General features: G+C 45.7%; 2 protein-coding genes across 3 annotated transcripts in view; one reads left to right on the top strand and one right to left on the bottom strand.

Moving 5' to 3' along the window:
- The window catches only part of LOC110508261 (PDZ domain-containing protein GIPC1-like), a 59,262-nt gene extending 42,128 nt beyond the window's left edge, over positions 1-17,134 (top strand). The window contains exons 2-6 of the mRNA XM_036966534.1: positions 1,346-1,531; positions 15,304-15,484; positions 15,866-15,978; positions 16,111-16,192; positions 16,332-17,134. Coding sequence (XP_036822429.1) covers positions 1,346-1,531; positions 15,304-15,484; positions 15,866-15,978; positions 16,111-16,192; positions 16,332-16,483 — 714 coding nt within the window. The 3' untranslated portion in view covers positions 16,484-17,134. The remainder of the gene's footprint in view (positions 1-1,345; positions 1,532-15,303; positions 15,485-15,865; positions 15,979-16,110; positions 16,193-16,331) is intronic.
- A 1,362-nt stretch (positions 17,135-18,496) lies between these two features.
- Positions 18,497-25,709, bottom strand: part of txndc12 (thioredoxin domain containing 12 (endoplasmic reticulum)) — a 24,384-nt gene continuing 17,171 nt past the window's right edge. For both annotated transcript variants that reach the window (XM_036966532.1, XM_036966531.1), the window contains exons 2-7: positions 23,220-23,280; positions 22,924-22,976; positions 22,763-22,836; positions 20,081-20,150; positions 19,652-19,735; positions 18,497-19,553 (exon numbers count right to left, since the gene is read on the bottom strand). In XM_036966532.1, coding sequence (XP_036822427.1) covers positions 19,477-19,553; positions 19,652-19,735; positions 20,081-20,150; positions 22,763-22,836; positions 22,924-22,976; positions 23,220-23,280 — 419 coding nt within the window. In that variant the 3' untranslated portion in view covers positions 18,497-19,476. The remainder of the gene's footprint in view (positions 19,554-19,651; positions 19,736-20,080; positions 20,151-22,762; positions 22,837-22,923; positions 22,977-23,219; positions 23,281-25,709) is intronic.

The following is a 25,709-nucleotide window of genomic DNA, read 5'->3' as shown; positions in this document are numbered from 1 at the left end:
TCGTCGGTGCATGGACTCTACGAGGTGCTGAAAGTGTTCCACAGTTGTGTCAAGATGGCCGGATTTATTTTTGGTGGTGGACCATTCTTGATACAGACGGGAAACTGTTGAGTGTGAAAGAACTAGCAGCATTACCATACCCCGTTCAAGGTCTTGCCCATTCACCCTCTGAATGGCACACATACATACTGTACACAATCCATGTCTCAATTGTCTCAACACTTAAAAATCCTTATTTAACCCGTCTCCTTCCGTTCATCTACACTGATTTGAAGTGGATTTAACAAGTGACATCCAATAAGGGATCATAGCTTTCACCTGGATTCACCTGGTCAGTCTATGTCATGGAAAGAGCAGGTGTTCCTAATGTTTTGTCCACTCAGAGTGTCTCGATCAGAAAGTATTCACCCCCCCCCCCCCCCCCCCCCCCGAGACAATATCATAGTTAATGATATTATGAATAGGAAAGGCTGAGTTATGTCGCATGTGCAGTTAACAATCATATATGGGAATATCTGCTCAATCCAAATGTACAACCAACTGACTGCAGCGTTACTGCAAAAAATGGAGGAGGAAGGTGGAAGGGGGAGAAGGTAGGGAACTTGTCTGTCCTCCCTGAGTTATAAACCAAAATTGGCAACAACAAAAAAATGTCAGAAAGAGTTTAACTTGAGGACCAAAATGTTGACCGAGGCTCCATACAGGTTGCAAAATTAGTTAGGAAGAGATTTTTTGATGTTCCAATTCCGTGGCACATGGTTTTATCAACTGTCTCTCTGTCTCTTCGTGTGTCTCCAGATCCTGTTCATTAATATGTCTGTCTGTCTGTCTGTCTGTCTCTCTCCAGATCCTGCTCATTAATATGTCTGTCTGTCTCTCTCCAGATCCTGCTCATTAATATGTCTGTCTGTCTGTCTCTCTCCAGATCCTGTTCATTAATATGTCTGTCTGTCTGTCTCTCTCCAGATCATGTTCATTAATATGTCTGTCTGTCTGTCTGTCTCTCTCCAGATCCTGTTCATTAATATGTCTGTCTGTCTCTCTCCAGATCCTGTTCATTAATATGTCTGTCTGTCTCTGTCTCTCTCCAGATCCTGTTCATTAATATGTCTGTCTGTCTGTCTCTCTCCAGATCCTGTTCATTAATATGTCTGTCTGTCTGTCTGTCTGTCTCTCTCCAGATCCTGTTCATTAATATGTCTGTCTGTCTCTCTCCAGATCCTGTTCATTAATATGTCTGTCTGTCTCTGTCTCTCTCCAGATCCTGTTCATTAATATGTCTGTCTGTCTGTCTCTCTCCAGATCCTGTTCATTAATATGTCTGTCTGTCTCTGTCTCTCTCCAGATCCTGTTCTGTACATTGAACACCCATAAGATCGACATGGAGAAGCTGCTTGGTGGTCAGATCGGCCTGGAGGACTTTATATTTGCCCACATTAAAGGGATTAAGAAGGAGGTGGAGGTGTTTAAATCAGAGGAGGCCCTGGGCCTCACCATCACAGACAACGGGGCGGGATACGCCTTCATCAAGGTAGGATTTTTTTTTTAAATAGAGAGAGATTTTATTGAGATATGAAAGATAGGAGAGTTTGCGAGTCAGAATGGCTGTGGTTCGGAGCATAACCGATCCTGACTAGTCTCCCAGTCCTTTACATGTGCCAGGGTCCCGAGTACTAACTGCTTGACTACTCAGGCCACATCAAGGTAGGATACAATCAATCAATCCATAAAATCTAGTCAATCAACCAATAAAATATATCAATTGAATTGCAACTAATCTATTTATTATAGAAGGTTAAATCATTACAATCACAGGGCTGTCACTTCTATTAGGCAGTTATTATAGACGATAGATATATGATCAGGACTTGGGTGTCAATTATGTAGTGAAGTAAAAAAAATTGTTGGGATATAGTTTAGTACTACCTTAAGGCTGGTCTTAGAGAGGCTAGTTTAGTACTACCTTAAGGCTGGTCTTAGAGAGGCTAGTTTAGTACTACCTGGTCTTAGAGAGGCTAGTTTAGTACTACCTGGTCTTAGAGAGGCTAGTTTAGTACTACCTGGTCTTAGAGAGGCTAGTTTAGTACTAACTAAGGCTGGTCTTAGAGAGGCTAGTTTAGTACTACCTGGTCTTAGAGAGGCTAGTTTAGTACTACCTTAAGGCTGGTTTTAGAGAGGCTAGTTTAGTACTATCGTAAGGCTGGTCTTAGAGAGGCTAGTTTAGTACTACCTTAAGGCTGGTCTTAGAGAGGCTAGTTTAGTACTACCTGGTCTTAGAGAGGCTAGTTTAGTACTACCTGGTCTTAGAGAGGCTAGTTTAGTACTACCTTAAGGCTGGTCTTAGAGAGGCTAGTTTAGTACTACCTGGTCTTAGAGAGGCTAATTTAGTACTACCTGGTCTTAGAGAGGCTAGTTTAGTACTAACTTAAGGCTGGTTTTATGATCAAAGTTTTCCACCAACATCTTGTACAGACAGCAACAATAATGGCGTCTTTTTCTAGGCACTAACAGAGGCTAACGCCACCTTGACTCGCTGGCCAAAGTCTATGGTAGAACCACACCCCCCCCCCCCCCAAAAGGAATGGCTGAAGGAAACAGCGGTATTAATGTCAGGGTTTTATGACGACAAGCTGATGGGCTCTATAGGCTAGTGTGTAAAACATTGCTCCAAGACACCCCCTTGTGTTGGTGAAGCGTCACGGTATCTTCGGAGCATTTACACCAGAGCTTTTCTTACTGTTTTGATTAGTCAGCGTTTTACAGAACAGACTGACCCCGGGTACACGAATCAGTTTCAGGGAAAAGATGGACTATAGTATCTTTGTATCTACTGAATGCAGTTTGGGTCAATTATTGTACCTATATAATCTGTTTATTGTTGCCAGCACTAGTTCACCAGGGCCCGGTTTCCCATTAGCGATGAAAATTAGACTTACGAATGTTTTTATTTTCTAACGATGCCTCTTTCCGACAACGGCCGAAGATGTATCGTGTGTTTTCCCAGAACACCACACTGAGAGAACGTTCACTAAGTGTGTTGTTGAGGCGTAGCGTTGATACTGATAGGATGGAAAGAAAGGGAGCTCTCAGATCAGCTTTCTCCATTCAAATCTGACCTTTAACATTAGAATTATTTCACCAAACTGACAATGGATCAGCTTTCTCCATTCAAATTTTACCTTAATGGTCAAATCCACTCAAACTATCTCTAGCGCCGTTTTGCATCAGTTCACGGTTGATTCAGTCCCAACATGTTTTGCATGTCAGTTATCAAGATATTGGACTTTCAAGAAGCAAAGTGTCACGGGTCGCGTCATCGTGATGATGATGCAACATTTAGAATTGATTGACAATACTGACGACCAATCCGCTCCTAGAGAGAGACATTATTGAGGCGGCTTATTCTAATGCGTATCCAATTAAAATGCTCCAAATCCCAGATCTGGCACATCATCGCACGTTAGGCTACACATCATGAGATATATTGAGACTAATTACAGACAGTAGCCTACAAGTAACAAAATAGAACTCTATTGAAGGAACATTAAATGTATTTTGATATGATTGAATTATATACAGTAGGCCTATGTTGTTATGGTGAGTGAATGAGGACCCAAAAGCGAATCAACTTAAACAGAGCTTCTTTAATTACCAAACATAGGTAGGCTCAGATGGACCGGCAGATTCCGACAGGACAGGACAAGGTTACAGCAAACATGACGACAGTCTGGTTCAGGCATGAATGACACAAACAAACAAGAATCCGACAAGGACAGGAGCAGAAACAGAGAGAGATATTGGGACCTAATCAGAGGGAAAAAAGGGAACAGGTGGGGAACGGGGTGAATGGGTAGTTAGAGGAGACAAGGGACAGCTGGGGGAAAGCGGGGGAGAAAAGGTAACCTAACACGACCAGCAGAGGGAGACAGGGTGAAGGGAAAGGACAGAGACAAGACAACATGACAGTACATGACAGTACCCCCCCACTCACCGAGCGCCTCCTGGCGCACTCGAGGAGGAAACCTGGCGGCAACGGAGGAAATCATCAATCAGCGCACGGTCCAGCACGTCCCGAGAGGGAACCCAACTCCTCTCCTCAGGACCGTACCCCTCCCAGTCAACTAGGTACTGATGACCACGGCCCCGAGGACGCATGTCCAAGATTTTACGGACCCTGTAGATAGGTGCGCCCTCGACAAGGATGGGGGGGGGGGGGGGAAGACGAGCGGGGGCGCGAAGAACGGGCTTAACACAGGAGACATGGAAGACCGGGTGGACGCGACGAAGATATCGCGGAAGAAGAAGTCGCACTGCGACAGGATTAATGACCTGAGAGATACGGAATGGACCAATGAACCGCGGGGTCAACTTGCGAGAAGCCGTCTTAAGGGGAAGGTTCTGAGTGGAGAGCCAAACTCTCTGACCGCGACAATATCTAGGGCTCTTAGTTCTACGCTTATTAGCAGCTCTCACAGTCTGCGCCCTATAACGGCAAAGTGCAGACCTGACCCTCTTCCAGGTGCGCTCGCAACGTTGGACAAAAGCCTGAGCGGAGGGGACGCTGGACTCGGCGAACTGAGATGAGAACAACGGAGGCTGGTACCCGAGGCTACTCTGAAAAGGAGATAGCCCGGTCGCAGACGAAGGAAGCGAGTTGTGGGCGTATTCTGCCCAGGGGAGCTGTTCTGACCAAGACGCAGGGTTGCGAAAAGAAAGACTGCGTAAGATGCGACCAATAGTCTGATTGGCCCGTTCTGCTTGACCGTTAGACTGGGGGTGAAAGCCGGAAGAGAGACTGACGGAAGCCCCAATCAAACGGCAAAACTCCCTCCAAAATTGAGACGTGAATTGCGGACCTCTGTCCGAAACGACGTCTGACGGAAGGCCATGAATTCTGAAAACATTCTCGATGATGATTTGTGCCGTCTCTTTAGCAGAAGGAAGCTTAGCAAGGGGAATGAAATGAGCCGCATTAGAGAACCTATCGACAACCGTAAGAATAACAGTCTTCCCCGCTGACGAAGGCAGTCCGGTGACAAAATCTAAGGCGATGTGAGACCACGGTCGAGAGGGAATAGGAAGCGGCCTGAGACGGCCGGCAGGAGGAGAGTTACCGGACTTAGTCTGCGCGCAGACCGAACAAGCAGCCACGAAACGACGCGTGTCATGCTCCCGGGTGGGCCACCAGAAACGCTGGCGAATGGAAGCAAGCGTACCCCGAACGCCAGGGTGGCCGGCTAACTTGGCAGAGTGAGCCCACTGAAGAACGGCCAGACGAGTAGGAACGGGAACGAAAAGAAGGTTCCTAGGACAAGCGCGCGGCGACGGAGTTTGAGTGAGTGCTTGCTTTACCTGCCTCTCAATTCCCCAGACAGTCAACCCGACAACACGCCCCTCAGGGAGAATCCCCTCGGGGTCAGTGGAGGCTACTGAAGAACTGAAGAGACGAGACAAAGCATCAGGCTTGGTGTTCTTAGAGCCCGGACGATAAGAAATCACGAACTCGAAACGAGCGAAAAACAGCGCCCAACGCGCCTGACGCGCATTAAGTCGTTTGGCAGAACGGATGTACTCAAGGTTCCTATGGTCAGTCCAAACGACAAAAGGAACGGTCGCCCCCTCCAACCACTGTCGCCATTCGCCTAGGGCTAACCGGATGGCGAGCAGTTCGCGGTTACCCACATCATAGTTACGTTCCGACGGCGACAGGCGATGAGAAAAATACGCGCATGGGTGGACCTTGTCGTCAGAGAGGGAGCGCTGAGAAAGGATGGCTCCCACTCCCACCTCTGACGCGTCAACCTCGACAACGAACTGTCTAGAGACGTCAGGTGTAACAAGGATAGGAGCGGATGTAAAACGATTCTTGAGGAGATCAAAAGCTCCCTGGGCGGAAACGGACCACTTAAAGCACGTCTTGACAGAAGTAAGGGCTGTGAGAGGAGCTGCCACCTGACCGAAATTACGGATGAAACGACGATAGAAGTTCGCGAAGCCGAGAAAGCGCTGCAGCTCGACGCGTGACTTAGGGACGGGCCAATCAATGACAGCTTGGACCTTAGCGGGATCCATCTTAATGCCTTCAGCGGAAATAACAGAACCGAGAAATGTGACGGAGGAGGCATGAAAAGTGCACTTCTCAGCCTTCACAAAAAGACAATTCTCTAAAAGGCGCTGGAGGACACGTCGAACGTGCTGAACATGAATCTGGAGTGACGGTGAAAAAATCAGGATATCGTCAAGGTAAACGAAAACAAAGATGTTCAGCATGTCTCTCAGGACATCATTGACTAATGCCTGAAAGACAGCTGGAGCGTTAGCGAGGCCGAAAGGAAGAACCCGGTATTCAAAGTGCCCTAACGGAGTGTTAAACGCCGTCTTCCACTCGTCCCCCTCCCTGATGCGCACGAGATGGTAAGCGTTACGAAGGTCCAACTTAGTGAAAAACCTGGCTCCCTGCAGGATCTCGAAGGCTGAAGACATAAGAGGAAGCGGATAACGATTCTTCACTGTTATGTCATTCAGCCCTCGATAATCTATGCAGGGGCGCAGAGACCCGTCCTTCTTCTTGACAAAAAAAAACCCCGCTCCGGCGGGAGAGGAGGAGGGGACTATGGTACCGGCGTCAAGAGCTACAGACAAATAATCTTCGAGAGCCTTACGTTCGGGAGCCGACAGAGAGTATAGTCTACCCCGGGGGGGGGGTGGTTCCCGGAAGGAGATCAATACTACAATCATACGACCGGTGTGGAGGAAGAGAGGTGGCCCTGGACCGACTGAACACCGTGCGCAGATCGTGATATTCCTCCGGCACCCCTGTCAAATCACCAGGCTCCTCCTGTGAAGAAGAGACAGAGGAAACAGGAGGGATAGCAGACATTAAACATTTCACATGACAAGAGACGTTCCAGGAGAGGATAGAATTACTAGACCAATTAATGGAAGGATTATGACAAACTAGCCAGGGATGGCCCAAAACAACAGGTGTAAAAGGTGAACGAAAAATTAAAAAAGAAATGGTTTCACTATGATTACCAGAAACAGTGAGGGTTAAAGGTAGCGTCTCACGCTGAATCCTGGGGAGAGGACTACCATCCAGGGCGAACAAGGCCGTGGGCTCCTTTAACTGTCTGAGAGGAATGTCATGTTCCCGAGCCCAGGTCTCGTCCATAAAACAGCCCTCCGCCCCAGAGTCTATTAAGGCACTGCAGGAAGCTGACGAACCGGTCCAGCGTAGATGGACCGACAAGGTAGTGCAGGATCTTGAAGGAGAGACAGGAGTAGTAGCGCTCACCAGTAGCCCTCCGCTTACTGACGAGCTCTGGCCTTTTACTGGACATGAAGTGACAAAATGACCAGCGGAACCGCAATAGAGACAGAGGCGGTTGGTGATTCTCCGTTCCCTCTCCTCAGTCGAGATGCGGATACCTCCCAGCTGCATGGGCTCAGCACCCGAGCCGGCAGAGGAAGATGGTAGTGATGCGGAGAGGGAGGCGACGGAGAGCGCGAGCTCCTTTCCACGAGCTCGGTGACGAAGATCAACCCGTCGCTCAATGCGAATAGCGAGTTCAATCAAGGAATCCACGCTGGAAGGAACCTCCCGGGAGAGAATCTCATCCTTTACCTCTGCGCGGAAACCCTCCAGAAGACGAGCGAGCAAGGCCGGCTCGTTCCAGCCACTGGAGACAGCAAGAGTGCGAAACTCAATAGAGTAGTCTGTTATGGATCGATTGCCTTGACATAGGGAAGACAGGGCCCTGGAAGCCTCCTCCCCAAAAACAGATCGATCAAAAACCCGTATCATCTCCTCCTTAAAGTCTTGATACTGGTTAGTACACTCAGCCCTTGCCTCCCAGATTGCCGTGCCCCACTCACGAGCCCGTCCAATAAGGAGAGATATGACGTAGGCGACACGAGCAGTGCTCCTGGAGTAAGTGTTGGGCTGGAGAGAAAACACAATATCACACTGGGTGAGGAACGAGCGGCATTCAGTGGGCTCCCCAGAGTAACACGGCGGGTTATTGATTCTGGGCTCCGGAGATTCGAAAGCCCTGGAAGTGGCCGGTGGATCGAGGCGGAGATGGTGAACCTGTTCTGTGAGGTTGGAGACTTGGGTGGCCAGGGTCTCAACGGCATGTCGAGCAGCAGACAATTCCTGCTTGTGTCTGCCTAGCATCGCTCCCTGGATCTCGACGGCTGAGTGGAGAGGATCCGAAGTCGCTGGGTCCATTCTTGGTCGGATTCTTCTGTTATGGTGAGTGAATGAGGACCCAAAAGCGAATCAACTTAAACAGAGCTTCTTTAATTACCAAACATAGGTAGGCTCAGATGGACCGGCAGATTCCGACAGGACAGGACAAGGTTACAGCAAACATGACGACAGTCTGGTTCAGGCATGAATGACACAAACAAACAAGAATCCGACAAGGACAGGAGCAGAAACAGAGAGAGATATTGGGACCTAATCAGAGGGAAAAAAGGGAACAGGTGGGGAACGGGGTGAATGGGTAGTTAGAGGAGACAAGGGACAGCTGGGGGAAAGCGGGGGAGAAAAGGTAACCTAACACGACCAGCAGAGGGAGACAGGGTGAAGGGAAAGGACAGAGACAAGACAACATGACAGTACATGACATATGTAGCGTATACTGTAGGCTATTCATTTTTTTAATGCAGTTGTAACAGTATAACTTTAGACCGTCCCCTCGCCCATACCCGGGCGTGAACCAGGGACCCTCTGCACACATCAACAACAGTCACCCTCGAAGCATCGTTACCCATCTCTCCACAAAAGCCGCGGCCCTTGCTGAGCAAGGGGAACCACTACTTCAAGGTCTCAGAGCGAGTGACGTCACCGATTGAAACGCTACTTAGCGCCGCACCGCTAACTAAGCTAGACATTACACATCCGTCACACATGATGACGCTATTTAGCGCGCACCACCGCTAACTAAGCTAGCCGTTTCACATCCGTTACACATGATGACGCTATTTAGCGCGCACCACCGCTAACTAAGCTAGCCGTTTCACATCCGTTACACATGATGACGCTATTTAGCGCGCACCACCGCTAACTAAGCTAGCCGTTTCACATCCGTTACACATGATGGCGCTATTTAGCGCGCACCACCGCTAACTAAGCTAGCCGTTTCACATCTGTTACACATGATGACGCTATTTAGCGCGCACCACCGCTAACTAAGCTAGCCGTTTCACATCCGTTACACATGATGACGCTATTTAGCGTTACACAGTCATCTCGGTTATCATTTGAAGCTTCTTTTTATCCTTCGATTTGTTTGTAACATTTACAAAGACATTGGCAACTTTGTTCTGATGTTACCAACGGTCACAGAGAGACAGATAAACATCTTGATTCTATGTTTAGCGGAGAACTTGTGTGTATAAAGTGACGCTGGAGGGCAAAAAAAGCATCTTACGACGCTCTCCGTTGTTCTAGAGTGGTCTGAGGAAGAGGTTGGATTTACGAGTGTTTTCAAGAGCAACTTTAGTAACGATGGTTTTGGGAAACAGCTCGTAGACTTAACGATGCTCCTACTTTTTGGGAAACCGGGCCCTGGTCATATTCCTTGGTGAATAAAAGTGCCTCTGATTTGTGGTTCTGAAGGAACCTGGTCGGTCATAAAGCTGGTTCTAATTGTGGTTCTGAAGGAACCTGGTCGGTCATAAAGCTGGTTCTATTTGTGGTTCTGAAGGAACCTGGTCGGTCATAAAGCTGGTTCTATTTGTGGTTCTGAAGGAACCTGGTCGGTCATAAAGCTGACTGTGGTTCTGTAGGGGCCTGGTCGGTCATAAAGCCGACTGTGGTTCTGTAGGGACCTGGTCGGTCATAAAGCTGGTTCTATTTGTGGTTCTGAAGGAACCTGGTCGGTCATAAAGCTGGTTCTATTTGTGGTTCTGAAGGAATCTGGTCGGTCATAAAGCTGGTTCTATTTGTGGTTCTGAAGGAACTTGGTCGGTCATAAAGCTGACTGTGGTTCTGTAGGGGCCTGGTCGGTCATAAAGCCGACTGTGGTTCTGTAGGGACCTGGTCGGTCATAAAGCTTGTTCTATTTGTGGTTCTGAAGGAACCTGGTCGGTCATAAAGCTGACTGTGATTCTGAAGGGACCTGGTCGGTCATAAAGCTGGTTGTGGTTCTGAAAGAACCTGGTCGGTCATAAAGCTGGTTCTATTTGTGGTTCTGAAGGAACCTGGTCGGTCATAAAGCTGGTTGTGGTTCTGAAGGGACCTGGTCGGTCATAAAGCTGGTTGTGGTTCTGAAAGAACCTGGTCGGTCATAAAGCTGGTTCTATTTGTGGTTCTGAAGGAACCTGGTCGGTTATAAAGCTGGTTGTGGTTCTGAAGGGACCTGGTCGGTCATAAAGCTGGTTGTGGTTCTGAAAGAACCTGGTCGGTCATAAAGCTGGTTCTATTTGTGGTTCTGAAGGAACCTGGTCGGTCATAAAGCTGACTGTGGTTCTGAAAGAACCTGGTCGGTCATAAAGCTGGTTCTATTTGTGGTTCTGAAGGAACCTGGTCGGTTATAAAGCTGGTTGTGGTTCTGAAGGAACCTGGTCGGTCATAAAGCTGGTTCTGAAGGGACCTGGTCGGTCATAAAGCTGACTGTGGTTCTGAAGGGACCTGGTCGGTCAGAAAGCTGGTTGTGGTTCTGAAGGAACCTGGTCGGTCATAAAGCTGGTTGTGGTTCTGAAGGGACCTGGTCGGTCATAAAGCTGACTGTGGTTCTGAAGGGACCTGGTCGGTCATAAAGCGGGTTGTGGTTCTGAAGGAACCTGGTCGGTCATAAAGCTGACTGTGGTTCTGAAGGGACCTGGTCGGTCATAAACATTTGGGAGGGACCGTACTGGTTCAGTGAACCTCCCTCTCATTCCTTAACAGACTCAGCCTGTATTAAGTGGATCATTCATATTCACACAGAACCAAAACCCGTCCAGGACCGTGCAGATTATCCTAAATTAGGAGATAAATCTGCATTGCACATATATATTTTCTTTATTTCAACTCTTTGAAGCCTCTCATTATCAGAGAAGCCTTTCAACTAGTCCTCTATAGAAACTATGGATCTTGATATTTAACTAGTCCTCTATAGAAACTATGGATCTTGATGTTTAACTAGTCCTCTATAGAAACTATAGATCTTGATATTTAACTAGTCCTCTGTAGAAACTATAGATCTTGATATTTAACTCGTCCTCTATAGAAACTATAGATCTTGATATTTAACTAGTCCTCTATAGATACTATACATCTTGATATTTAACTAGTCCTCTATAGAAACTATAGATCTTGATATTTAACTAGTCCTCTATAGAAACTATAGATCTTGATATTTAACTAGTCCTCTATAGATACTATACATCTTGATATTTAACTAGTCCTCTATAGAAACTATAGATCTTGATATTTAACTAGTCCTCTATAGAAACTATACATCTTGATATTTAACTAGTCCTCTATAGAAACTATACATCTTGATATTTAACTAGTCCTCTATAGAAACTATAGATCTTGATATTTAACTAGTCCTCTATAGAAACTATAGATCTTGATATTTAACTAGTCCTCTATAGAAACTATAGATCTTGATATTTAACTAGTCCTCTATAGAAACTATAGATCTTGATATTTAACTAGTCCTCTATAGAAACTATAGATCTTGATATTTTTAGACCTGTCCTATAGATCTTTAATCACCTGTAGGAATAAAATATCAATTATACCAAGTTCTTAAAATAATTCATTTGTTGGAACTGATTACGGTTAGACAATTGATTCACTGTTTATGGTTAGACAATTGATTCACTGATTATGCTTGGACAATTGATTCACTGATTATGCTTGGACAATTGATTCACTGATTATGCTTGGACAATTGATTCACTGATTATGGTTAGACAATTGATTCACTGATTATGGTTTGACAATTGATTCACTGATTATGGTTCACTGATTATGGTTAGACAATTGATTCACTGATTATGGTTTGACAATTGATTCACTGATTATGGTTTGACAATTGATTCACTGATTATGGTTCACTGATTATGGTTTGACAACTGACATCAAAGACTTGTGATAATGTCAACATACGCTCTATTTAATTGGGCCTTATTGGCCTGGGAAACATGCTGTATGTTTTATATTGCCGAAGCCACTGAAATAAACAACTAAACATGAACACATTAACAGTGATAATTACACTCATAAAGGATTAAGATGTTTCAAATGTCATGATATCTGTTGTGTTTTGGCAATATGGAAATAGTTGTAGTAGGACTAGTAGTGGAAGATAAATAAACAGAGAAGTATTGGTGGTATTTACAGTGTTTGTGCTCCACTAGTTGCCCTGTTTTCAAATCGTGCTGCTGTGACGCACATTGTGGTATTTCACCTAACATATATTGGAGTTTATCAACGTTAGCCTTGTTTAAAAATGTTTTTAAGATTACATTTAAGATCTGTGGGAAATACGTGTCTCTAATATGGTCGTACCTTTGGCAGGAGGTTAGGACGTGCAGCTCAGTTTCCAGCTCATTTTGTGTGGCAGCCTTTTTTTTTCTCAAGAGCCAGGTCCGCCGATGTTGGCCTCTCTCAATAGCAAGGCTATGCTCATTTAATCTGTACAGGTTCAGGTTCATCTCTCTGTAGTTGAGGGCTTTGTGGTGGAATGCGTGGACATCGCTTCCATTTAGGTGGTTATTGAATTTAACAGCTCTTTTCTGGCGTTTTGATAATTAGTGGCGGTAGTCCTAATTCTGCTCTGCATTGTTTGGGGTTTTACGTTGTACATGAAGGATATTTTGGCAGAATTCTGCATGCAGAGTCTCAATTGGGTGTTTGTCCCATTTGAGTGAATTCTTGGTTGGTGAGCGGACTCCAGACCTCACAACCATAGAGGGGAATGGATTCTAGAACCTATTTGAAATAGAAAGCCCTTCTTGCATTTTGTCTCAGATCAGCTTTGTGGAAGTTACCTGTGGTATTGATGCCGAGGTAGGTATAATTATTAATGTGCTCTAGGGCAACAGTGTCTAGATGGAAATTGTATTTGTTGTCCTGGCAACTGGACCTTTTTTTGGAACACCATTATTTTGGTCTTACTGAGATTTTACTGTCAGGGCCCAGGTATGTCAGGGCCCATGTCAGTCAGGGCCCAGGTATGTCAGGGCCCATGTCAGTCAGGACCCAGGTCTGTCGGGGGCCAGGTCTGTCGGGGCCCAGGTCTGTCGGGGCCCAGGTCTGTCGGGGCCCAGGTCTGTCGGGGCCCAGGTCTGTCGGGGCCCAGGTCTGTCGGGGCCCAGGTCTGTCGGGGCCCTGGTCTGTCAGGGCCCAGGTCTGTCAGGGCCCATGTCTGGCAGAATCTGTGCAGAAGATCTAGGTGCTGCTGTAGGCCCTCTTCGGTTGGGGACACAAGTACCAGATCATATGCGAACGGTAGACATTTGATTTCAGGGTGAGGCCGGGTGCTGTAGATTGTTGTAGTGCCTTTGCCAATTAATGTGTGTGTGTGTGTGTGTGTGTGTGTGTGCGTGCATTCGGAAAGTATTCACACAGTGCATTCGGAAAGTATTCAGACCCCTTGACTTTTTCCACATTTTGTGATGTTACAGCCTGGTTGAGGATACCATCAACACCACAGGCCTTTTTGGGTTGGAGGGTTTGTATTTTGTCCTGTAGCTCATTCAAGGTAATTGGAGATTCCAGTGGGTTCTGGTAGTCTTTAGTAGTTGATTGTAAGATTTGTAGTTGATCATGTATATGTTTTTGCTGTTTGTTCTTTGTTATAGAGCCAAAAAGATTGGAGAAGTGGTTTATCCATACATCTCCATTTTGGATAGGTAACTCTTTGTGTTGTTGTTTTAGTGTTTTCCAATTTTCCCAGAAGTGGTTAGAGTCTATGGATTCTTTAATTACATTGAGCTGATTTCTGACGTGCTGTTCCTTCTTTTTCCGTAGTGTATTTCTGTATTGTTTTAGTGATTCACCATAGAGAAGGTTTTCTGGGTCTCTATGTTTTGGTTGGACAGGTTTCTCTATTTCTTTCTTAGATTTTAGCATTCTTCATCAAACCATTTCTCATTGTTGTTCATTTTCTTAAGTTTTCTGCTATAATATGTTAGCAATGTTAGGTCAAACATTTTGTTCAGGATTCCTACTGCTAAGTTTACACCTTCACTACTGCAGGGAAACATTTTGTCCAGGAAGTTGTCTAGGAGGGATTGGATTTGTTGTTGTCCAATTGTTTTTTCCCCTAATTTTTTGAATAGCATGTCGTTTTTTTCTGGCTTCAATAACCCTGGTTGATGCCTTGTGGTTGTGTATTGCTCTATTACAAGTAAACTGTGATGTTGCTATGATCTGATATGGGTGTCAGTAGGCTGACTGTGAACGCTCTGAGAGACTCTGTGATAAAGTAGTCTACAGTACAACTGCCAAGAGATGAGCTGTAGGTGTACCTACCGTGGGAGTCACCTCGAAGCCTACCGTTGACTATGTACTGACCCAGTGTCCGACAGAGCTGGCGCAGCGGGCTAAGGCACTGCATCTCAGTGCAAGTAACGTCATCACAGTCCCTGGTTCAAATCCAGGCTGTGGACTTCCATAGGGCGGTGCACAATTGGCTCAGTGTCATCCGGGTTTGGCAGGGGTTAAGGTAATCATTGTAAATAAGAATTTGTTCTTAACTGACTTGCCTGGTTAAATATATAAAAGTAGTAGTGACCTGTTTTTGTTGGTTGTTGTGTGTAGGGGGGATATTTGGGAGGGAATGCTGTCACCTCCAGGTAGATGTTTGTCCCCCTGTGTGCTGAGGGTGTCAGGTTCTTGTCCAGTTCTGGCATTTAGGTCGCCACAGACTAGTACATGTCCCTGGGCCTGGAAATGATCGATTTCCCCCTCCAGGATGGAGAAGCTGTCTTCATTAAAATATGGGGATTCTAGTGGGGGGATATAGGTAGCACACATGAGGATATTTTTCTCTGTTGAGATAATTAACTTATTTATTTCTAACCAAATGCTCCTGTTTTGATTAATTGAATAGTGGGTTGTGTCTGCTTTATAGTCTCTTCCTTGTTTCACATCTGATAGTTTGGTGGATGGGACTACTACTAGCTCTCTGTAACCTAGAGGGCAACCAGTGGGTCCGTCTCCTCTATACCAGGTTTCTTGTAGAATAACAATGTCTGTATTTCTGATTTATTTTGTGAAGTCCAGGTTCCTGCTCTTTAGGCCAAAGGCAGGTGACCTCTCTCTCTCTCACCCCTCTCTCCCGGTCTCCCCAACAGCGAATCAAGGAGGGCAGTGTGGTGGACAATGTGAAGGTGATCTCTGTTGGAGACCACATAGAGTGCATCAACGGGAAGAACATTGTGGGAACACGGCACTACGAGGTGGCTCGCATGCTGAAGGAGCTGCCTAAGGAGCAGAAGTTCACCCTCAAACTGGTGGAGCCTATGAAGGCCTTCGGTAAGTGGACAGGGGATGTTCAGTAACATTTCTAGAGATGTAAGCTACATTGGCGGCAAGTAGCCTAGTGGTTAGAGCGTTGGACTAGTAACTGAAAGGTTGCTAGATCGAATCCCTGACCTGACAAGGTAAAAATCTGTTGTTCTGCCCCTGAACAAGGCAGTTTAACCCACTGTTCCCTGATTGGCCGTCATTGTAAATAAGAATGTGTTCTTAACTGACTTTCCTAGTTAAACAAAGATAAAATACAAATGATGAACTGTAGTGGTTGGTCGTTGGTGAGGGCATGGACCTCAGGTAGAAGGGTCTTCAACTTTTATTCTAGCCCAACGAGATGTTTAGATGAGTTGATCTGAAGCGTTTTATTTTGGTGCTGAACAGAGATGCTGGAGCCGAGGTCGAAGGGAGCCAAGCCGGCCAGTGAGAATAAGTTGGGGACAGGGAGAGGGACTCTGAGACTGCGCGCCAAAGGACCTGCTACCGTAGAGGAAGTGGTGAGTGTCTACTTAAGTCGTTTGGACGCTGTCGCTAAGAGATGGTCAGGGGGGGGGGGTTCTCTCTCACTCTCACTCTCTCACTCTCTCTCTCTCTCTCTCTCTGGTACTCACACTGTTTCTCCTTTCCAGCCGACAGAGTTTGAGGAGAAAGCAGTGAAGAAGGTGGATGACTTACTGGAGAGCTACATGGGTATCAGAGATACAGAACTGGGTGAGTTGATAACCCTTTTAAATCCAGATTGGGTAATAGCGTTTCAAATCGGTGACGGAAGCTACACTGTTACATTGGTCATGAAGGCAGTTGTTCTAATCTGTGATAAAGCCTCTCTACTCCTCTCTCCGCTCTCTAGCGGCGACCATGGTGGAGGTGGGTCGGGACAAGAAGAACCCTGATGAGTTTGCCATGGCTCTGGACGAAGCTCTCGGAGACTTTGCCTTCCCTGACGAGTTTGTGTTCGACGTCTGGGGCGCCATTGGAGATGCCAAACAGGGACGTCTTTAATGTTTTAACTGATTACCCAGGTCACCTAGCCCGGTCCAAGACAGCACAAACACATCTGGGACCAGGCTACCAACCCCTGTTCCAGTGGACAAATATCAGCCAGTAGAGAATGAGGGGTGGGAATTACCAGGGACCTCACGCATTGCGATTCCATAATGTGATTTTATTCCAATTTGATGTTCCCGAACATATTGCTCACTAAATGTCTGCTGCAGAAGGACAAGTGCTAGAGAATGAGGAAATTAGTTTTAAATCAGTCATGGAAATAAGTGGTCACTATGTTAAAAGATGGAGAAGAAACTATAGGATGGAAAATACCAGAATTTTGGCGCAGGTACATCCGACTAACGCTAGCTAACACTACCTTTGAAAAGGAAAAATCGATACTTAGAGTCAAAGTATCTACATAATACGGTCCAAAATAATATTGTGATATGTAACTATCGATTCTATTCCCCTATTGTTATTATTATATACACCCTCGAAGACAGAATCACTTATTGATCAGTCATGTCCCACTCAGTTCTCTGGGATGCATCCCAAATGGGCACCCTATTCCCTACATAGTGCACTACTTGGCACCCTATTCCCTACACAGTGCACTACTTGGCACCCTATTCCCTACATAGTGCACTACTTGGCACCCTATTTCCTTTCATAGTGCACTACTTGGCACCCTATTCCTTACATAGTGCACTACTTGGCACCCTATTCCCTACACAGTGCACTACTTGGCACCCTATTCCCTACATAGTGCACTACTTGGCACCCTATTTCCTTTCATAGTGCACTACTTGGCACCCTATTCCCTACATAGTGCACTACTTGGCACCCTATTTCCTTTCATAGTGCACTACTTGGCACCCTATTCCCTACACAGTGCACTACTTGGCACCCTATTCCCTACATAGTGCACTACTTGGCACCCTATTCCCTACACAGTGCACTACTTGTCCTTTTCCCACGGGATACAAAGGGCTCACACCTCTGATGTCTGAATCAGTCCTTCTAATAACTGGTGTGAATTGTAATGTACTAATGATCACATACTTGCTGTTCATCGTGGCGTTTTATATTTGTCTTCTAATGTTGCTGTGGAGTTTCAAGCACCAGCAGATCCCCCAGCAGAAACAGATGCTGTATGGTCTTCATTATGTTCCAACGCCTCACAGATGACTGTTTAGTTAGAGCCTACAGAGAAATTAAACCGTTGTTTTTATTCTAGCTATGGAGGGTGAGGTGGGATCCCGACCCACCTAACATTCCTTCACTTCGTGGCATTTTGTTTTGTACAGGCTGCTTAGTATATAATTATCTTATAATAAATACTTATTTGTTTATTTATTCAGTCAAATAAACGTTCATTTATTTTAAAGCTGGAAAATGTTTTATACAAATCTCAAGACCGACGATTGGAATTCGACAGAAATCTTGAAAAGTTGTCACTTCGTGGTCAATTGCAATTCAAAATGTCTGACACTGTCGAAAGAAACCGCTGTAGATTGAATTGACACACTGAATTTGAATAGTAATTCATTCTTACTGTAGTATGTGTATTGAGTTGTTTTAGAGAGGTTTACTACTGAACACAGCTTCAGTGTTTTATGGAAATACTTAAGGGATCACTGTTAGACAAAAAAAAATAAAATGTACTTTACTCTAGCCGAGTGTTTTGTATTATTTAGTAACTACAGAGATGTTGTGTAGATTGAGCAGAAGTTAGATACATGTTGTTTTCTGTACGTGGTGAATGCCCAGACTAAGGCCGTATCAGAGGTTAAAGGTTACGGCGAAATTCAAATGAAAAGGCGATGTCGCAAAACCACCTTTTATTTCTAGTTCACGATCCAGATTGAATAGAGCCCCAAGTCGCTTTGGATAAAAGCATTAGCTAAATTGTCATTTCACACACACGTCCTTATCCTGGGCGACTTGCACGAGCATTGAAGTCGTCATATTGGTGTAGACAAATACTACATTAGCTTCACCCAGAACATTCCACTCAGAACATTCCAAAACATTCCACCCAACAAACTTTATTAACACTTGGCTGTGTACATACATGTAAAAAATAAAATAAAATACAGCATGACAAGACTTATCAGTACATCTAGTGTTCCTTCTATTCTTCACAGAAAGCAGTTTGGTCTCCTCATTCAGAATAATGAGCCGCTTGGGGGGGGGGGGGGGGGGGGGGGGTCCACACGAAGCAAAATCATTTTTAGCCATTTAACATTTTGCCCCAGATAAAAATGGCTGGATTCAACATTTTATTGATATACTGATTTTAAAAGAAATCCCCTATGAAAAAAAAAAAGAGAATTCTAGGCCCCTTGTATACATTGACGGAGCGAGTGTTTCAAAAATGAACCGTTGGAAGCACGTTAACGCTGAAAGAGAACTCTTACCGTCTGAAGTCTCGTGTGTAATGTAAGTGTGTGTTTTAAAATGCAGGACAGTGTATGGGTCCAGCTGTTCTGTTGATCAACTTCAACAGAGTTGTTATATGGCCCCGTATTCAACCGCAAATTAAATGTCTATGTGGATGGATTCAATCAGAAAGTTGACCATTAAAAAAACAAGTTAGATGGAGAAACTAAACTTGTGCCCCTATGTGTCAGATGGACGGTTTGCTTTGGTTGACCAAGATGGGACTCCCATTCATTCACACACTCTATAGAATACTATACAGTTGAAACAACTAGAGTGTTGTGGTCTTACGGATTGTGAGGTACTGAAACAAATGTAAAACCTTTTATTTTTTTTTAAAGAGTTGGTTTCTGGACAGTGACTTTCAACCGGTTAAGGGTGAGGAGAGAAAGTGGAAGCATCAACCTAATGGCACACTGATGGAAAGAGAGCCCTGAAATGTACACCTGCTCACTTGTGTTTAAAAAGCCTTGGGAGTGCAGCAAGCATGTGATAGTGAAGTGAACGAGTGGACACTTCGGGTTGAACTCTGCAGCCTTCTCTCCCCACCTATCCTACCACCTTTACAGCTCGTCTTCAATGTGGGTCCTGAAGGCATCTCCTGTCAACTTCTCCTGAGCTTGTTTCATAGCAGACACAACTGCAGACACACACAGGGGGAAAAAGAGCAGTCAGAAGATGGACCTAAGCAAGGAACTGTAATGATTCAACCATCAACCTATAATATGTGATTCTCACCTTGGTCTGCGTTGCTGTAAAAGTACTTGTAGTTCGGGTTTCCGTTTTTGTTGGTGATCTCAGGGTGGACTTTACCACTGGGGTCTATGGGGTAGAAAGGAACAGGAATGTAGAGACAGTAGGCTTTTTAGTAGGCTCTCAAAGAATAACTTGTTATGTAGAGACCTAGGAGCAGTATCCTGGGGATGTCTCCACCACCAAGACTATAGGGGTTCTTACCTAGCAACAGTATCCTGGGGATGTCTCCACCACCAGGACTATAGGGGTTCTTACCTAGCAACAGTATCCTGGGGATGTCTCCACCACCAGGACTATAGGGGTTCTTACCTAGCAACAGTATCCTGGGGATGTCTCCACCACCAGGACTGTAGGGGTTCTTACCTCTTACCTAGCAACAGTCTCCACCACCAGGACTGTAGGGGTTCTTACCTAGGAACATTATCCTGGGGATGTATCCACCATCAGGACTGTATGCCTCATCTTTAGGCTCCTCCTCATCCTAAGAACATCATTTAGTATTAATTCATAATAGTAGTGACATAGGGACCTGTACTACAGTGTATTCAGACTATACCCACATTTTGTTACGTTACAGCCTTATTCTAAAATAGATTAAGTATTTTTTTCCCTCTCAATCTACACACAATACCCCATGAAAATATATTTTTTCCACTTAGTATTTTCTACCCCTTTTTCGTGATATCCAAATTGGTAGGTACAGTCTTGTCCCTTCGCTGCAACTCCCCTACGGACTCGGGATAGGAGAAGGTTAACAGCCATGCGTCCTCCGAAACACGACCCCGCCAAGCCGCACTGCTTCTTGACACGCTGCTCTCTTAACCCGGAAGTCAGCCGCACCAATGTGTCGGAGGAAACACCGTCCAACTGGCGACCGTGTCAGCGTGCTTTGTGCCCGGCCCGCCACAGGAGTCGCTAGAGCGCGATGGGACAAGGACATCCAGGCCGGCCTAACCGGACGATGCTGGGCCAATGATGCGCCTCACGGGTCTCCCGGTCGGGGCCGGCCGCAACACAGCCTGGGATCGAACCCGGACCTGTAGTGACGCCTCAAGCACTGCCTTAAACCGCTGCACCACTCGGGAGGCCTGAAATATCACATTTACATAAGTATTCAGACCCTTTACTCAGAACTTTGTTGAAGCACCTTTGGGAGCGATTACAGCCTCGAGTCTTCTTGGGTATGATGCTACAAGCTTGGGACACCTGTATTTGGGGAGTTTCTCCCATTCTTCTCTGCAGATCCTCTCAAGCTCTGTCAGGTTGAATGGGGAGCGTCACTGCACAGCTATTTTCAGGTCTCTCCAGAGATGTTTGATCTGGTTAAAGTCCGGGCTCTGGCTGCGACACTGAAGGACATTCAGAGACTTGTCCACGAAGCCACTCCTGCGTTGTCTTGGCTGTGTGCTTAGGGTCGTAGTCCTGTTGGAAGGTGAACCTTCGCCCCAGTCCGAGGTCCTGGGCGCTCTGGAGCAGGTTCTCGTCAAGGAGCTCTCATACTTTTCTCCATTTACCTTTCCCACAATCCTTACTAGTCTCCCAGTCCCTGCCACTGAAAAACATGCCCACAGCTTGATGCTGCCATCACCATGCTTCACCGTAGAGATGGTGCCAGGTTTCCTCCAGACGTGACGCTCGTCATTCAGGCCAAAAGTTCAATCTTGGTTGCATCAGACCAGATAATATTTTTCTCATGGTCTGAGAGTCTTTAGGTGCCTTTTGGCGAACTCGAAGCAGGCTGTCCTGTGCCTTTTACTGAGGAATGGCTTCTGTCTGGCCACTCTACCATAAAGGCCTGATTGGTGGAGTGCTGCAGAGATGGTTGTCCTTCTGGAACGTTCTCCCATCTACAGAGGAACTCTGGAGCTCTTTCAGAGTGACCGTAGGGTTCTTGGTCACCTCCCTGACCAAGGCCCTTCTCCCTCGATTGTTCAGTTTGGCGGGTTGGCCAGCTCTAAGAAGAGTTTTGGTGGTTCCAAACTGTGTTTTCAGGGCCTTCAATGCTGCAGAAATGTTTTATAGTACCCTTCCCCAGATCTGTGCCTTGACACAATCCTGTCTCGGAGCTCTACGGACAATTCCTTCGACCTCATGGCTTGGTTTTTTGCTCTGACCTGCACCGTCAACTGTGGGACCTTATATATGACGGGTGTGTGCCTTTCCAAATCATGTCCAATCAATTGAATTTACCACAAGTGGACTCCAATCAAGTTGTAGAAACATCTCAAGGATGATCAATGGAAACAGGATGCACCTGAGGTCAATTTCGAGTTTCATAGCAAAGGGTCTGAATACTTACGTAAATAAGGTATCTGTTAATTTTGTATGCGTTTTAAAACATTTCTAAAAACCTGTTTTTGCTTTGTCATTGGGATACTGTGTGCAGATTGAAAAGGACAAATAATAATTTAATACATAAGGCATTAACGTAACAAAATGTGAAAAAAGTCAAGGGGTCTGAATACTTTCTGAATGCACTGTATATGTGGTTACTTTATAACACAACGTAAATTTTAGGACCCCTTTAGGTAGAAAATATTTTATTTGGCCTTTAGCCCATAGAAACACAAATAATAACATTCATAAATGGCAACAACAACAAAAAGTTTTTTTTAAATGTATCATAAGAAATAAGCTTTTGAAGTGTCTGTCCTATATATAGGTGAAATAAGAAAGCTCAGGAAATATATATATTTTTTGGGGACATATTTAACCCCTCATTTTTGTTGGCACAATACTACCTTCATACTTCCACTTGTTTATACGGGTTTATAAGGGTTTACCTTCAGAGGAGTCTCGTGACACTTGTGGGGATCGTAGAGCAAAACAGAGAACAACATGGTGTTTGCGAGAGTCTCCCCTTTCCATAGAGTGGTCATACCGTTTAGATGCTGCATACTTTGGTGAGAAGACAGATTTTTTGGGGGGAGGGGGGGGGTCTCATCGTTTGACAAACCACGGCTCTAACTCTGCCACCTTTCAACGCAGGTGTGGAAAGCGGATTGGGATGCAACAACAAAAAACCTCTAGCTTAAACTGACAGATTTTGATGGGTATTTTTAAACATTTTGTTACACAGTCCATTATCCTCACCTCCAGGTTGACCATGACAAAGTTGTGAGCCAGCTCAGAGATCTCCTTGGACTCGGCGAACTTGGGCTTCAGAGCTGGAGGCAGAAAACTGAACGTGATGATGGCTTCATTGTGCAAGGTAAATGTAAATCAGGTTATTATAAAAAGAGGAAGGTCTTTACCTTTGCAGGCTCCACACCAGGTCTTGTGAATGATAACCATCAGTGGTAGACCACTGTGAAGAGAATAAAAGTCATCCTGTTTAAAGTACTGGCCACAAAACTCCCCCAATGGTTCCATACAATTGACATCTATCTTGTAAGAGAGGCGGGATATATTCATTAGATCGGGACAAGGGGCAGAAACATTTCTGTAAACTTTAGACTCAAACGAGTTTGCTTCCATTTGGTTCCTAGTGAACACAACCCCATGAACTCTTCCAGATAAGTGTTTATATCAGAGGGTTACTTATCCTCACCTGGCCTCTGCCTCCTTCTTCCCATCGTCCAGACTCCTCCAGTGGATGTTGTCTCCGAACCCTGGGAGGAGAATCACATTCGATAGTGTCCAGTTATTGTGTCAGGCTGTCAGCTGTTTACGTAACTGGTTAACTAGGACATGGGGTGGGTCTTTTATCTTCGCTGAAAGAAACGAGGGGATCATTGCTGGGAACTGCACACAGTGAATCTCGCACGCTTTGTTCCCGGTAACTTGATTTTACTATGCTGATAATATGACTGCAGGTTGGTTTGTGTACTATGAACATTGTAGCCAAACTAACCAGGTCTCAGATAAAGATTCCATTTAAAAATTATACTTTGTCGATATAGCTGCATGGTGAAATTAGAGAGTGCCTGACCTCACTAATGCTCTTGTGACTGAATGGAAGCAAGTCCCCACAACAAGTGGAAAGCCTTCCCAGAAGAGTGGAGGCTGTTATAGCAGCAATGTTCCAACATCTAGTGGAAAACCTTCCCAGAAGAGTGGAGGCTGTTATAGCAGCAATGTTCCAACATCTAGTGGAAAGCCTTCCCAGAAGAGTGGAGGCTGTTATAGCAGCAAAGGGGGGGGACCAACTCCATATTAATGCCCATGATTTTAGAATGAGACATTGGACAAGCAGGTGTCCACATACTTTTGGTCATGTAGTGAATATTTTGAAGACAACGAGAGAAAGATGTAGACCATTTGAGGCCAATGAACAAAAGAGAAGCAGACGAGACTCCAACCTGACTACTGGAAGCACAAGAGAAACAACTTGGTGAGTAGAGGACACAGCCTCTTGCATGGTGTTTGTTTCAATACTTGACCCTTGGAACTTTCGCAAACATGAATCTCTCCTGTCTCCCTTACACACACACACACACACTCCCTTACAGGTTTCACAGGGGAACTATGAGGCACAGAAGAGAGGCATGAGGCAGATGACAGGAGAGAAAGACCCTGAGCCGAGGACACACACACACACGTTAGAGCCAGCCCCCATTCCTGACCCGAGGACACACACACACACACACGTTAGAGCCAGCCCCCAGTCCTGACCCGAGGACACACACACACACACACACACACACACACACGTTAGAGCCAGCCCCCAGTCCTGACCCGAGGACACACACGTTAGAGCCAGCCCCCAGTCCTGACCCGAGGACACACGTTAGAGCCAGACCCCAGTCCTGACCCGAGGACACACACGTTAGAGCCAGCCCCCACTAAGGAAATAAATAGGCCATGGTGGTGAAGTAATTACAATATAGCAATTAAACACTGGAATGGTAGATCGGCAGAAGATGAATGTGCAGGTAGAGATACTGGGGTGCAAAGGAGCAAGATAAATATATAAATAAATACAGTATGGGAATGAGGTAGATAGATAGGTGGGCTGTCTACAGATGGGCTGTGTACAGGTGCAGTGATCTGTGAGCTGCTCTGACAGCTGGTGCTTAAAGCTAGTGAGGGAGATGTGAGTCTCCAGCTTCAGAAATTGTTGCAATTCGTTCCAGTCATTGGCAGCAAAGACAACCAAAGTAGGAATTGGCTTTGGGGGTGACCAGTGAGATATACCTGCTGGAGCACGTGCTACAAGTGGGTGCTGCTATGGTGACCAGTGAGCTGAGATAAGACGGGGCTTTACCTAGCAGAGACTTGTAGATAACCTGTAGCCAGTGGGTTTGGCGACGAGTATGAAGCGAGGGCCAACCAACGAGAGCGTACAGGTCACAATGGTGGGTAGTGTATGGGGCTTTGGTGACAAAACGGACGGCACTGTGATAGACTGCATGAAGATAAATGAAGATAGTCACTAGCGACTGACAGAATACAACCTCCAACTCACACCTTAAACAACATGCATGACTACAACATGACTGACTTAATGCCATACAGGAGCATTCAGCACAATACAACATGACTGATGACTTAATGCCATACAGGACCATTCAGCGCAATACAACATGACTGTACTATACTGTACGTCATCTTCAGTACATGGCTACAGCGAACTGGAATACCTCTAAACCACATCACCGTCATCTTCAGTACAGGGCTACAACAGCACAACGACCTGGAATACCTCTAAACCACAGCACCGTCATCTTCAGTACAGGGCTACAACGAACTGGAATACCTCTAAACCACATCACCGTCATCTTCAGTACAGGGCTACAACAGCACAACGACCTGGAATACCTCTAAACCACAGCACTGTCATCTTCAGTACAGGGCTACAACGAACTGGAATACCTCTAAACCACAGCACCGTCATCTTCAATACAGGGCTATAACGAACTGGAATACCTCTAAACCACAGCACCGTCATCTTCAGTACAGGGCTACAACGAACTGGAATACCTCTAAACCACAGCACCGTCATCTTCAGTACAGGGCTACAACGAACTGGAATACCTCTAAACCACAGCACCGTCATCTTCAGTACAGGGCTAAAACAGCACAACGACCTGGAATACCT

This window comes from Oncorhynchus mykiss, chromosome 28 (assembly GCF_013265735.2).
Source record: "Oncorhynchus mykiss isolate Arlee chromosome 28, USDA_OmykA_1.1, whole genome shotgun sequence".
In the NCBI taxonomy this organism is placed as follows: domain Eukaryota; kingdom Metazoa; phylum Chordata; class Actinopteri; order Salmoniformes; family Salmonidae; genus Oncorhynchus; species Oncorhynchus mykiss.
The sequence above is the reverse complement of the archived record's forward strand: the minus strand, read 5'-3'. Positions and strand labels throughout refer to the sequence as shown.